At 42.4% G+C, this 13037-nt stretch overlaps 1 protein-coding gene across 3 annotated transcripts in view; it reads right to left on the bottom strand.

Moving 5' to 3' along the window:
* LOC122551515 (dual 3',5'-cyclic-AMP and -GMP phosphodiesterase 11A-like) overlaps positions 1–13037 on the bottom strand; it is a 420047-nt gene that overhangs the window by 331834 nt on the left and 75176 nt on the right. For 2 of the 3 annotated variants that reach the window (XM_043693532.1, XM_043693530.1), the window contains exon 2: positions 173–220. The exons of the other annotated variant lie outside the window; for it this stretch is intronic. Coding sequence is in view for 1 of the 2 variants with exons in the window: in XM_043693530.1 (XP_043549465.1) it covers positions 173–220 (48 nt within the window). In the remaining variant the exon portion in view is untranslated. The remainder of the gene's footprint in view (positions 1–172; positions 221–13037) is intronic. 3 annotated transcript variants of the gene reach the window in all.

The following is a 13037-nucleotide window of genomic DNA, read 5'->3' as shown; positions in this document are numbered from 1 at the left end:
TATGAAAATTAGGTTCCTCCCAAATATCTATTCAATTGCCAACTAATGTCCCACTTGGCCAGCTAACCAAGCCTGAACACACAATTGCAACAATTGACCAGTGGAAACCATTTCAGCAACTGGAATTTCCACTAGGGTAGGAATTTAATTTAAGTAATTTATCAAATACAACCTCTGGAGACCCTCTGGAGATGTTCTTCGAAGTGTTAACTGAAAGAAACTTAAAAGAAGTAACAACAGTCAATAATTTGAAATAGTAGACAATAGAATTAATCTGCTTATTAACAAATATATCATAAAGCAACATGGCGCTGTTTGGGGGATTAGTAACATTTGTATATATTAAACTTGCCTCACTCAATTAGATTGAGAAAGATAATTTTAAGATAAACTTTGTAAAGGCCTGCTACATTAACCATGTATATATGTAACAAGAGAAGGCAAAACCATGGATGTGCCTCATATATGATTTCTGCTGCTGTGCCAAAAGGCATGGAGAAGGTCAAGTTGGAGGAGATCATAACTGAATGATCCAGAACTGTACTACAAGAGCACTAGAGATGTGCATCTGTGAAGTGGACAGAAACTGGATTTGTACTTTTGCTTTTACAAGGCTTTAATGATGACACAAGGCTCATGGAAATTCCTTTAGTTTGCTTCAGCATGGTCCCTAGCATAGCTACAGGCGTAACTAATTTCAGTGCTGATTTAGTGAAAAATTATCTATAACATTGAAACTTATATTTTAATTCAGTCACAAAAATAGGCCTAATGCATGTATCTGTAATATTTTAATAAAGCACATGCCTAGTGCCCAGATCAGCTCAGGGATCAGTGCTGGATTTATATCAATAATTCAGGAGATAGCGGAATGTGTTTGTTTTTGGAAAGTTTCATTTCTATCCACTTCTCTGTTCATTTACTTTGCTTTGCTTTGATATAGTTCCCCTCATAAGCAATATCTTTTTGACTTAATGTCTTGTGCGTGCCACATTCTGAACACAAAGGGAGACAAAACTTGCATAATATATTTGGTGTCCTTTGCATTGGGATGCATTTTCAGCAGCATCCCCAGAAAAAGAATCATTGAATCCCTACAGAGTATGAAAGAAGGCCAATTGGCCCATCGAGTCCCAGGAATAGTCAGGATACCACTCATAAATGATATGGGGATTGCAACCCTGTTCCTCCAACATCATATGTCAGATAGCAGAGAAAAAAAACAAGTGCCTGAGAAAACAGACATTAGGGGCCACATTTCAATTATTGAATCTAACAAAAGATCACAAACTACCTTATAATTATTCAAAGATTTTAGTCTTTTTGTGTGAAATGCAGTAAGCCTTCACAATGGGGCTACTGCTGGTTTTGCTGGATTATGATTGCAGCAGCACTTAACTTTTCAATATAAATAAGACCAGCAGATATTCAGAGGTGACATTCTCTTCCAATATATCTTTAGCTCATCCAAACACACTGATGCTGGGAATCTAAGCCAATTCAGCTAAAGTTTACTGGATTCAAATTTATGCAGCCAGCATGAAGGGTACAGACAGTGAAAGTACTTCCTCCAAGTCAAACTACAATATCATATACAACTTAATTCTAATTTTAAAATAGTCATTGGTAATTTATAAAAAATAAATTTCATTAATCTCCTCTTGTAATATTAACATGAACTAAAGACCTATTTTTTCTCCATACTAACTCTCAAGATAAGTAATGATGTTACTCCCAGAATGCAATTTCCACCACTTAACAGAACAATCATACCAACAACATTCCCAGATTGGGTATAGAAGATCTTAAGATAATAATTTCCCTCAGGGTCTTATTATACAAGTATATATAAATGTTAATGTTCCAAATTCTTCAGTTAGGTAGCACTGAACAAAACTGAGATAGTGTAAAATTAGAAATATTCCCTTTGTTTTGATTTCAAAACAGGAAACAGAATTAAAACCACTTTTGAAGTTTCACCTTCCACCCACATCCAATTAAGACCCTTAAATAGTCCATCAATGACCATCAATCCACCAATAAATTGTCGCAGCTCCAGACAGAACGAGATAAAGAGTCAGCCTTCCTGACAAGTTAACTATCTTAACCTGCAAGGGCAGGCTTTCAGTGAAGTTCGGGGATGGTTCCGTTGATCTGCATTAAGCTGTACACCACAAAGAGTTGTAGGCCAATGGTGTGGCTCTAAGAATCAATCCTTATCATTCTTATGAGCCTTAAAAAGGGCAGAGCTCTTGATTCCAAGCAGGCCCCTTTCCCAAAGCCAAAAGGTTCTCTTTCCATTCATTGAATTTTACTGGACAAGATCCTCCATCTTAGGCATCTGGCAATGTGATGCTGGCAGGAGTCACAGCCTCTGCTTGACATCTGATTGGCCAGCTAGGACTTCCTCACACTGGTCCTAATTCATGTAGAAAGCCCAGTGGCAACTAATCAGCAGGCTAATTGTCAGAAGATCAGTTAGGCTTTCCCATTTACATAGGCTATGGATTTCTCACCTCTAAACTCTCTCACTTTTGGATTTAGTCTGAGATTGGAAAGTTCCAGGCCCTGGTTATTTCTCCATGCCTGTTAGGAAATGTGATAGCATTGCAGAGAGCTTCGCTAGCACTGTTTGAGATTAGATAAAACAGCATGGTGAAGAATACTTTGAAGTATTCACTAGTGAGAGGAACCTTGTCATTTGCAGAGACAGCATGAAACAGGCTCATATTCTCAAGCAGGTTGATGTTAAGAAGGAGGATGTGCTGGAAATTTGAAATACATGAGGATAGATAAACCCCCTGGGCCAGACAGGACATACCCAAAATTACTAAAGGAAGCGAGGAAAAAGATTGCACTTTGCATCCTCACCATCCACTGGAGTAGTACCAGATGATTGGAGAGTGGCAAATGTTATTTCCTTGTTCAAGAAAAGGAATAGGAATAACCCTGGGAATTACAGACCAGTCAGTCTTAGGTGTGTGCTGGGCAAATTATTGGAGAGGAGTCTGAGGGACAAGATTTATCATTATTTAGAAAAGCATGGTTTGATTAGAGATAGTCAGCATGGCTTTGTGAGGGGCAGGTCATGATTCACAAGTCTTATTGAATTCTTTGAGGATGTGACAAAACACATTGATGATTAGATTTGATTCCCTACAGTGTGGAAACAGGCCCTTCTGCCCACCGACTCTCCGAAGAGCAACCCACCCAGACCCATTCCCCTACATTTACCCCTGACTAATAAACCTACACTACAGGCAATTTAGCACAGCCAATTCACCTAACCTGCACATCTTTGGATCATGGGAGTAAACCGGAGCACCTAGAGGAAACTCACACAGACGTGGGGAGAATGTGCAAACTCCACACAGACAGTTGCCTGATGAAGGTAGAGCAGTGGATGTGGTGTATTTGGAATTTAGCAAAGTGTTTGACAAGGTTCCCCACTGTAGGCTCATTCAGAAAGTAAGGAGGCATGAGATACAGGGAAATTTGGCTGTCTGGATACAGAATTGGCTGGCTGAAAGAAGACAGAGGGTGATAGTAGATGGAAAGTATTCAGCCTGGAGCTCGGTGATCAGTGGTTCTGCAGAGATCTGTTCTGGGACCTCTGTTCTTTGGGATTTATGTAAATAAGTTGGATGAGGAAGTGGAAGGGTGGTTTACTAAGTTTGTCAATGACACAAAGGTTGGGGGAGTGGTGGATACTGTGGAAGGCTGTTGTAGGTTGTGATGAGACATTGACAGGATGCAGAACTGGGCTGAGAAGTGGCAGATAAAGTTCAATTTGGAAAAGTGTGAACTGATTCATTTTGGAAAGTCAAATGTGAATGCGGACTACAGAGATAAAGGCAGGATTTTTGGCAGTGTGGAGGAACAGAGGGATCTTGGGGGCCACGCCCATTGATCCCTCAAAGTTGCCACCTAAATTGATAAGGTTGTTAAGAAAGCTTATGGTGTGTTGGCTTTCATTAGCAGGAGGATTGAGTTTAAGAGCCATGAGGTTATGCTGCAGCTCTATAGAGCCCTGGTGAGATCACACTTGGAATATTGTGTTTAATTCAGTCACCTCATTATCGGAAGTTTGTGGAAGCTTTAGAGAGGATGCAGAGGAGATTTACCAGGATGCTGCCTGGACTGGAGGGCACGTCTTATGAAGAAAGGTTGAGGGAGCTAGGGCTTTTCTCACTGGAGCAAAGAAGGATGAGAGGTGACTTGATAGAGGTGTACAAGATGATGCAAGACTTTTTCCCATGGTGGAAATGGCTATCAGCAGGGAGACATAATTTTAAGGTGATTGAAGGAAGGTTTAGGGGAGATGTCAGAGGTAGGTTCTTTACACAGAGAGTGGTGGGTGTGTGGAATGCATTGCCAGCAATGTTAGTAGTATCAGAGACATTAGGGACATTTCAGCGACTCTTGGATGGGCACATGGATGATAGTAAAATGAAGGGTATGTAGATTAGTTTGATCTTAGAGTGAAATAAAAGGTCAGCACAACATCAAGGGCCAAACAGCCTGTACTGTGTTGTACTGTTCTACGTTCTTAATATCAATAGAAGAATTATAAGGGTGAACAATCAAAAGTGAATGCTGTTGTGTAAACTCACAAGAGGCATTAGGAAACAGATTCTTTGAAAAATTGAAGGAAGCCACATTTTCTTTGCTATATGAACATGCATGGAGAAGATTAAGTTAGTGACTATCATTCAGAAACTGTACTGCAAGGAACCTGGAGATGTCCACAGTTTGGAAACAACACCTCTGTAAATTCAAACTATTCATAATAATGGGTAGTTTTTCCACTTCAACATGACATTTTATGAGTATTACATTCTTTTTAAAATTGCTTTTTGGTGGGCACTCTTGTACATTGCTTATGGACCTGTCATAAGATCCGTGGATATTGGACTAAAGTAGCAAGTACCCTGACAGAAATTTTAGGAACGGAAATAAAAGTGGGCCCCGTATCTCTCCTCTTGGGCTTTTCGAACTTTCCCTCCCTGGACACGTACGGGAAGAGACTATTTTCTATTCTTTCTTTCTTTCTGTGCAAGGAAAAATATTTTGATGAACTGGGTGGCGGAGGGCCCCCCTGGACTTTCAAATTGGCACAGATTAATTATGGAATGTATTCCCCTTGACTTCCTTACAAATATGGTGCACCGAAAGACCGAATTATTTTATAAAATATGGTAGCCCTTTTTGAATTACATAAATACAGATATTTCGGCTATCCTAACAAGGGCTTTTATTTAATTGAGACTACAGACCTGGCTGGTCCGCGGCCCCTCGGGGGAGGAATCCCGCACGAATACGGGTTTTATCATATCTGATGTTAACACATCCCGAGCATGTAAGAGACTTAAATATACACCCTGGTTAGTTGTAGGTTAGATTAGTAGATAGTTGAGTTTTGTCTGTTTGTTCTTTTTTGTTGTTTTTTTTTCGTTTTTTTTTGTTGTTTTGTTTTTTTTGTCAGATTTTGGCTATTGTATATTTGAGCTAATTGTATATCAATGTTTATATCTGAGAGTTTTGTTTATTTTTGTAAACTTGTAAAAATGTTAAATTTCTAATAAAAATATCTATTAAAAAAAAATTGCTTTTTTAAAAACTATTTTCTTACAAACCACATGACATAGCAAACCTAGGTAAATCACCCTTTCTGATGTTTTGCTCCCTCTCCTTATTAAGGAAGCTCCTGTACCAGACGCAATATAGTCTCAGATGGGTATGGCTACATTCTATGAATAAATCTTCACAAAACCCAGTAGCATCCACTAAGTAAAGGTCAGACAGGTGCTAAAAGTGTAAGGCTCAACAAACGCCTGACTAGAGGCTGAATCTGAGAAGCTACTCCATTTCATTTTTGGAATATCTTTGGTGATTATTGCAGGTGCTGTGTCTGGGAGTGATCTGCTTTGCCACAAGATACAGTGAGCAGAGCAGATACTGCAGCTTTCAATTCCTATGTTACTGGTGGCTCCAGTCCCTCTGAAATATTTTTTGTATTCATTCATGTGAGTGCATTTGAGTGTCCAGGATTTATTGGCCATCCCTAATTGCTCTGGAGAAGTTGATGATAAGCTGCCTTTATAGCAGCTGCAGTCATTGGGGTATAGTTACACACATCATTAGGCAGTGATTTCCAGGGTTTCAGTGACAGTGAAGGAATGACAATATCGTTCCAAGTCAGGATGGTGTAATACTTGGATGGGAATTTGTAAATCGTGGTATTGCTATTCATTTACTGCTCTTGTTCCATCCTTGGTGGTAGTGATCATTGTTGTGATATGTCCCACAATTAGTATTTCAGTATACCTTTAAAGAACATGCTCATGACATCACTATTGAATCATAGCACATGACCCAAAGGTATAAAAATCTCATACTCCATCTTATGCCCTTGAACAAATACAAATGTTACAAAACATTATTATCTAGGAATGGCCTGACAATATTAGCATAATGTTAGTGAAGATTCATTCAGCTTGATCACAAGGGTGAACTTGGTATATTGTTCAAATAGTTTTCAAGTCTAAACAAGTCTTAATACTAAAAGCATTATGCCAGTTTATAATATCTATGTTACACCAGGGACACATGGATATTGATTGTTTAAGACAGCTCACACATGAATCTGTTCATTGGCCAGGGATGAATGAGAATACTCAATGACTCATGAATGCATGAGAGGCATGCCAATCATATCAACCCTGCAGTGAAGGGCGTCTCTATCTTCACACAATTCCCAGCCACTCTTTGAATTAAAGTTGTTACATGGGAGAGATTACATCCCTATGACAGATTGCTTCTCTAAATTTCCCTATTGCTCAATAACTCAGCAACACAACAAGCACAACCATTGATGACATAATAAGAACTATTTTCGGTTTATTCAGAGTCCCAGAGCAATAGAGGCAAACCATAGAGAGGAGTATAATGCCAAACCACTTTGATACATACATCAAGTGGGAAATGGCCCATATAGCATTGTCACAGCCCTCCATCCATGCTCAGTTTAACAGAACATATGGTACAAAGTGTCATATTAGTGATCATTATGTATCCAGCAAAGCAAGATTTTTGCACCATTTTTGTTGCATTTGCAAGCAACCAATGGAAAAGGATTTGCCATCCTAGCACCAAGTCTGCTCAGAACCCCAGTGCGAATGACTTTGTCCAGCAGCCAATTGTTCAATCATTCTCAGACACTGGACATTTTTCGTCAAAAACAGAGAAAAATGAAAGAGATCCACAACAAGTGACTAGCAAGAGAACTACATGCAGAGAACGAGAGTTAAAAACCCAACTTCAAATACTTCTAAGTTTTCTGGAATGTACAACCAACCCAGATCATGTGAAATTGTGAGTACAATTGTTCATAGTACAACATTATGAAAGAACAGAAGCCACCTCAGACCAATGTACAGCACACTAAATATGTATGAAGAGTGTGAAGAAGTACATTTCAACAATGATGATTGTACAGTTGTATTGAGTGTCAGCAACCATTGACAAAGCAACCAAATTATTAACAAGTGCAACAGAGGAAAACACAACCCTCTCCAAACAGACAAGTGACCAGCAGATCTGGACAATTTGTCAGACTTCCATACATTACATTGAAGTTTGAAATGTCAGTCTTATAAGCTACCTTTTACTTGTTTATATGATTATCAAGTTGACAACATGTGCCCATTTACAACTATGTTTTCTTCTCTGAGATCAGTTTTTATATTGGAAAAAAAGGTTGTGTTATGTATCACTGTCTATAGTGCATCAATACATGACCTGACAGTATAAAGATCTCACCATATTTTACCTCAAATCACAAAGCTGGATGCATGCTCCTCTGTTGTAAACCTATAACTTAATATTAGCCCAGTGCTGGAGATAAATAATGCTTGAACATAATAGCTAGTGGTTGAAAATGTCTCTCTGTTTCTTCAATATGGTAATATTCATGCCTAGTTTCTTATCTTATAGGAGATAATATAAGCGTTGTCATATCAGCTGAAAAACAAACATTTTAGAGACAAAGATTTACCAGTTGGGAGTTTAGAAGGTACCGGCAAAGGAGTCTTGATGAGTTGTTGCAGAGTATCTTCTAGGTGACGTACACAGTGGCTACTCGGCATCAGTGGTGCAGGGACTGAATATAGATGGTGGTGGACGCGCCACCAATTAGTCAGGCTGCTTTGTCCTGTATAGTGTCAAACCTCTTCTGTGTTTATCCAAGTAACTGGAGAATTTTCAATCACACTCCTGTCTTCTGCCTGTCGATGGTGGCCAGAAATTAGGGACGCAAAAGACAGGTTACTCACCTCTACTCCAGAGGTTTGTCATAACTTTACTCTGAACAAGTTGATTAGAAAATATCCACCCTGAGGAATCCCTGCAATGATGCCTGGGGACTGAGATGATTACTAAGTGATTACACTAATTAGTCACTAATTAGTCTGCAGAGTAATTGTTGTCTTGTTTGGCCATGTCCCCACGTTTCTTAACTTATGTTCTATGTCTGCAATCCAAAAGTGAGTAAAACATCTGTTCACCTGCACATTTCCTAAGCATTCATACAACCATAGAGTCATAGAGATTTAGAGCACGGATACAGACTCTTCGGTCCAACTCGTCCATGCCGACCAGATATCCCAAACCAATCTAGTCCCACCTGTCAGCACCTGACCCATATCCCTCCAAACCACACCTATTCATATACCGATCCAGATACCTTTTAAATATTGCAATTGTACTAGTCTCCACCGCTTCCTCTGGCAGCTCATTCCATACATGTACCACCTCTAAGTGAAAACGTTGCCCCTTAGGTCTCTTTTATGACTTTCCCCTCTCACCCTAAACATATGCCCTCTAGTTCTGGACTCCCCCAATCCAGAGAAAAGACTTTGTCTATTTATCCTATCCATGCCACTCATGATTTTATAAACTTCTATAAGGTTAACTCTCAGCCTCCGACGCTCCAGGAAAAACAGCCCCAGCCTGCTCAGCCTGTCCCTATAGTTCAAATCCTCCAACCCTGGCAACATTCTTGTAAATCTTTTCTGAACCCTTTCAAGTTTCACAACATCTTTCTGATAGGAAGGAGACCAGAATTGCACGTAATATTCCAAAAGTGGCCTAACCAATGTCCTGTACAGCCGCAACATTACCTCCCAACTCCTGTACTCAATACTCTGACCAATAAAGGAAAGTATACCAAATGCCTTCTTCACTATCCTATCTACCTGTGACTCCACTTTCAAGGATCTATGAACCTGCACTCCAAGGTCTCTTTGTTATCTGTTTCCCACTTTTACAGAGACACAGGAACAAACCCCAATTAAAGAGGTCATAGGGATCAGAATGGCCTCAGGAGAGGCCCAGATGGAGAGAGTAGATACTGATGAAGAAAGAATATGCCTAACAATGACCTGCAGTGGGATGGGGTCAAACGGCTTGTGAGGCCAGAATAAGCATTTTGTCACAGACAAGGCCGGATAAGGCAAGAGGAGTAGGGAAGTGGAGGATGTAAACAGGGGAGGAGCAATGTAAACCAAATTATATAAATATTGTGTATGAATTGAATTTGGTGTGTATGTCCTCTGCCTTATAGGCACTGGACATCACACACACTTGCAAGTGTGAAATAAATGACACTACTGATTCAGATCTTGTCTCGGACTGAAATTATTGAAGTGAGTGAGCTTTGTTTCTCACATTACCATTAAGTATATAAGTCCTGCTAAGATTTGCTCTCCAAAAATGCAGCACCTCTCATTTATCTAAAATAAACTCCACCTGTCACTTCTCAGCCCATTGGCCCATCTGATCAAGATCCTGTTGTAATCTGAGGTAACCTTCTTCGCTTCCACTACACCTCCAATTTTGGTGTTATCTGCAAACCTACTAACTGTACCTCCTATGCTCATATCCAAATCACTTACATAAATGAAGAAAGGTAATGGACCTAGCACCGATCCTTGTGGCACTCCACTGGTCACAGGCCTCCAGTCTGAAAAACAACCCTACACTACCACCCTCTGTCTTCTACCTCTGAGCCAGTTCTGTATCCAAATGGCTAGTTCTCCCTGTATTCCGTGAGATCTAAACTTGCTAACCAGTCTCCCATGGGGAACCTTGTCGAACGCCTTACTAAAGTCCATATAGATCACATCTACTGCTTTGCCCTCATCAATCTTCTTTGTTACTTCTTCAAAAACCTCAAGCAAGTTTGTGAGACATGATTTCCCAGGCATCAAGCCATCCCTAATCAGTCCTTGCCTTTCCAAATACAGTCAGACAGTCAGGGCAGGCAGGGGCAAAGCAGAGAACAAGGCAGGACTGATAAATTAAACTGCATTTATTTCAATGCAAGAGGCCTAACAGGGAAGGCAGATGAACTCAGGGCATGGTTAGGAACATGGGACTGGGATATCACAGCAATTACAGAAAATTAACTGTGTTCATGGATTTTTCAATGCCAATATTACTGAATATGCAGCATTTCTTCACTCTTTGAGCTGTTTATCTGGGCCCAGATAAACAGCTCAAAGATTGAAGAAATGCTGCATATTCAGTAATATTGGCATTGAAAAATCCATGAACACAGTCTTATGTTCTTACTGTTTCAACCAGGTTGAGGGTCTCTTCTCTTTCTAACCTCCTCTTGGTCAGTTTTAGTCTGTGAAAGGCCTCTGGTATTACAATTAGATGATGGAAATGAATATTGATAGTTCATTTTTATGCCAATCATAACACTGTTTCTGGTTTAGCATGTCCAGCAAACAGCAAAGCTTGCAAGAAACATTGCTGTTAGAAGATGATGAGCAGTCAATGATTGACAACCTCTTCACTGAGGCTTGTGGAAATGTAATGAATCCCTTAGTCTACAATACAATATCCTTTATTGGACTCAAGTACAGAGCTAGAGGACTACAGTTAAAAGTTTTACAATGTCACCACTTATGATATCATCTTAGGTACAAAGTACCTAGGTACAAAGCTTAGGTATAAAAAGAGAAATAAAAAAAAGCAGGTGCATTACATTGATTCATAGAAAAAGTTAGAAGTAAAACATAGTTAAAAGGATAAACATAACATTGCAGAAGCTCAGTGTTTCAGGCTTCCACACCTGGTCTGACCACCCTCACAAGACCCAGTCCACCAAACATCCCATTCCGCTCCAAGCCTCCAGACGGCTCCATGCCAGCTCTCAACTGCTCCAAGGTAGGTTTTCTCTGGAACTTGGTCTGGCACCGTTTCCCCTCCCCAGCCTCCGCCCCGGGACCTCTTCCCCTCCCCGTCCTCCGCTTCGGCATCGCTTCCCCTCCCCAGCTTCCGCTCCGGCACCGCTTTCCCTCTCCGGCATCTCTTCCCCTTCCTGGCCTCCTCTCCGGAACCTCTTCCCATCCCTGTCCTCCGCTCTGACACCTTTTCCCCTCCCCGGCTTCTGTTCCGGCACCGCTTCCCCTTTCTGGCACCGCTTCCCCTCTCCGGCCTCCTCTCTGGAACCTATTCCCCTCCCTGGCCTCCGCTCCGGGACCACTTCCCCTCACCGGCCTCCGATCCGGCACCGCTTCCCCTCACCGGCCTCCGATCCAGCACCGCTTCCCCTCACCGGCCTCCGCTATGGGCCCGCTTCCCATCCCCGGCCTCCGCTCCGGGACCGCTTCCCCTCCCCGGCCTCCGCTATGGGCCCGCTTCCCATCCCCGGCCTCCGCTCCGGGACCGCTTCCCCTCCCCGGCCTCCGCTATGGGCCCGCTTCCCATCCCCGGCCTCCGCTCCGGGACCGCTTCCCCTCCCCGGCCTCGCTCCGGGACAGCTTCCCCTCCCCGGCCTCCGCTATGGGACCGCTTCCCCTCTCCGGCCTTCTTTCCAGGATTGCTTCCCCTTCCCGACCTCTGCGCTGGGACCAATTCCCCTCTCCGGTCTCCGTTCCGGCACTGCTTCCCCTCCCTCGCCTCTGGTCCAGGACCACTTCCCCTTCCCAGCCTCTGCACCAGGACCGCTTCATCTCCCCAGCCACTACTCTGGGACTGATTCCCCTCACTTGTCTCTGCTCCAGGACCGCTCTCCACTCCCTGGGAACGCCACTGGGGCTAGCCAGCTCCCCCATTCCCTCTGGTTAAGACCAAGTCATTAGTTGAAAGAAAAGTGCAGAAAGGGGGAAAAGAAAAGAGAATTAAAAATCAGAAAAGGAAAGAAAAAGAATGGGTGGAGTAGAGGAGGCCTGGCTAGTGAATCAACTTTTGTCTCATATTCCATCAGTAAGTCTGCAACATGATCAAAAGCAGCCCTCCTTTGGCAGTTCCAAACTAGTCATGGACAGTGTGTGGTTTTAACTTGTAGCACAGTAAATTCCCTTGCCAAGAAATCACCATGTTTACCCCAAGTATCTCTATGGCAAACTTTGATGTTTGAAAACTTATATTTACTATTAACGGGATGAGTTTATTAAGCATCCACGCGAAATGTGTGTAGTTATCTATAGGGTCTGCAGTGGAGCAAGAGAGGGCCTGGCCTCCCGAGGTATGTGCAGTAGTGGAGACAGCAGGCTTTGTAGCATGGAGGGGACAGTGAGTTATGAAACACAGCGAAGAGAGCTGGCTCTGCAGAGCAGAGGGACATCAAGCTCTGAAGCACAGTGGAGAGAGCTGGCCCTACAGTGCAGAGGGGACAATGAGCCCTGAGGCACAGATGACAAAGTGGGCCCAGCTATGCAAGCTGGCAGCACTGGTCTAGTAGGCCCTTTTGCTTCAGGCCACCCATATTCTTTTCCTCTCTCTTTTTTTTCTTATCTTCATCTTCTGAACGTCGTGGGGAGACCAGAGCGGTGTCGGTTGTGACTGGAGCAGGGACTCCTGGCTTCGTAGGCCCGATACATGGACTCCTGGAATTGGCGGCGAGGCATCAGCTGCAGCAATGGCCTAGTAGGGACTCTGGGCTGCAGTAGGCTTGGGGTAGGGACCTTGCAGAAGCCCTACATAAGTCCTGGAGCTGCGTTTGGATCCCCAGCCGATGAAGATGA

Source organism: Chiloscyllium plagiosum, chromosome 7 (assembly GCF_004010195.1).
Source record: "Chiloscyllium plagiosum isolate BGI_BamShark_2017 chromosome 7, ASM401019v2, whole genome shotgun sequence".
Taxonomy (NCBI): domain Eukaryota; kingdom Metazoa; phylum Chordata; class Chondrichthyes; order Orectolobiformes; family Hemiscylliidae; genus Chiloscyllium; species Chiloscyllium plagiosum.
This window is presented reverse-complemented; position numbering and strand designations above follow the sequence as displayed.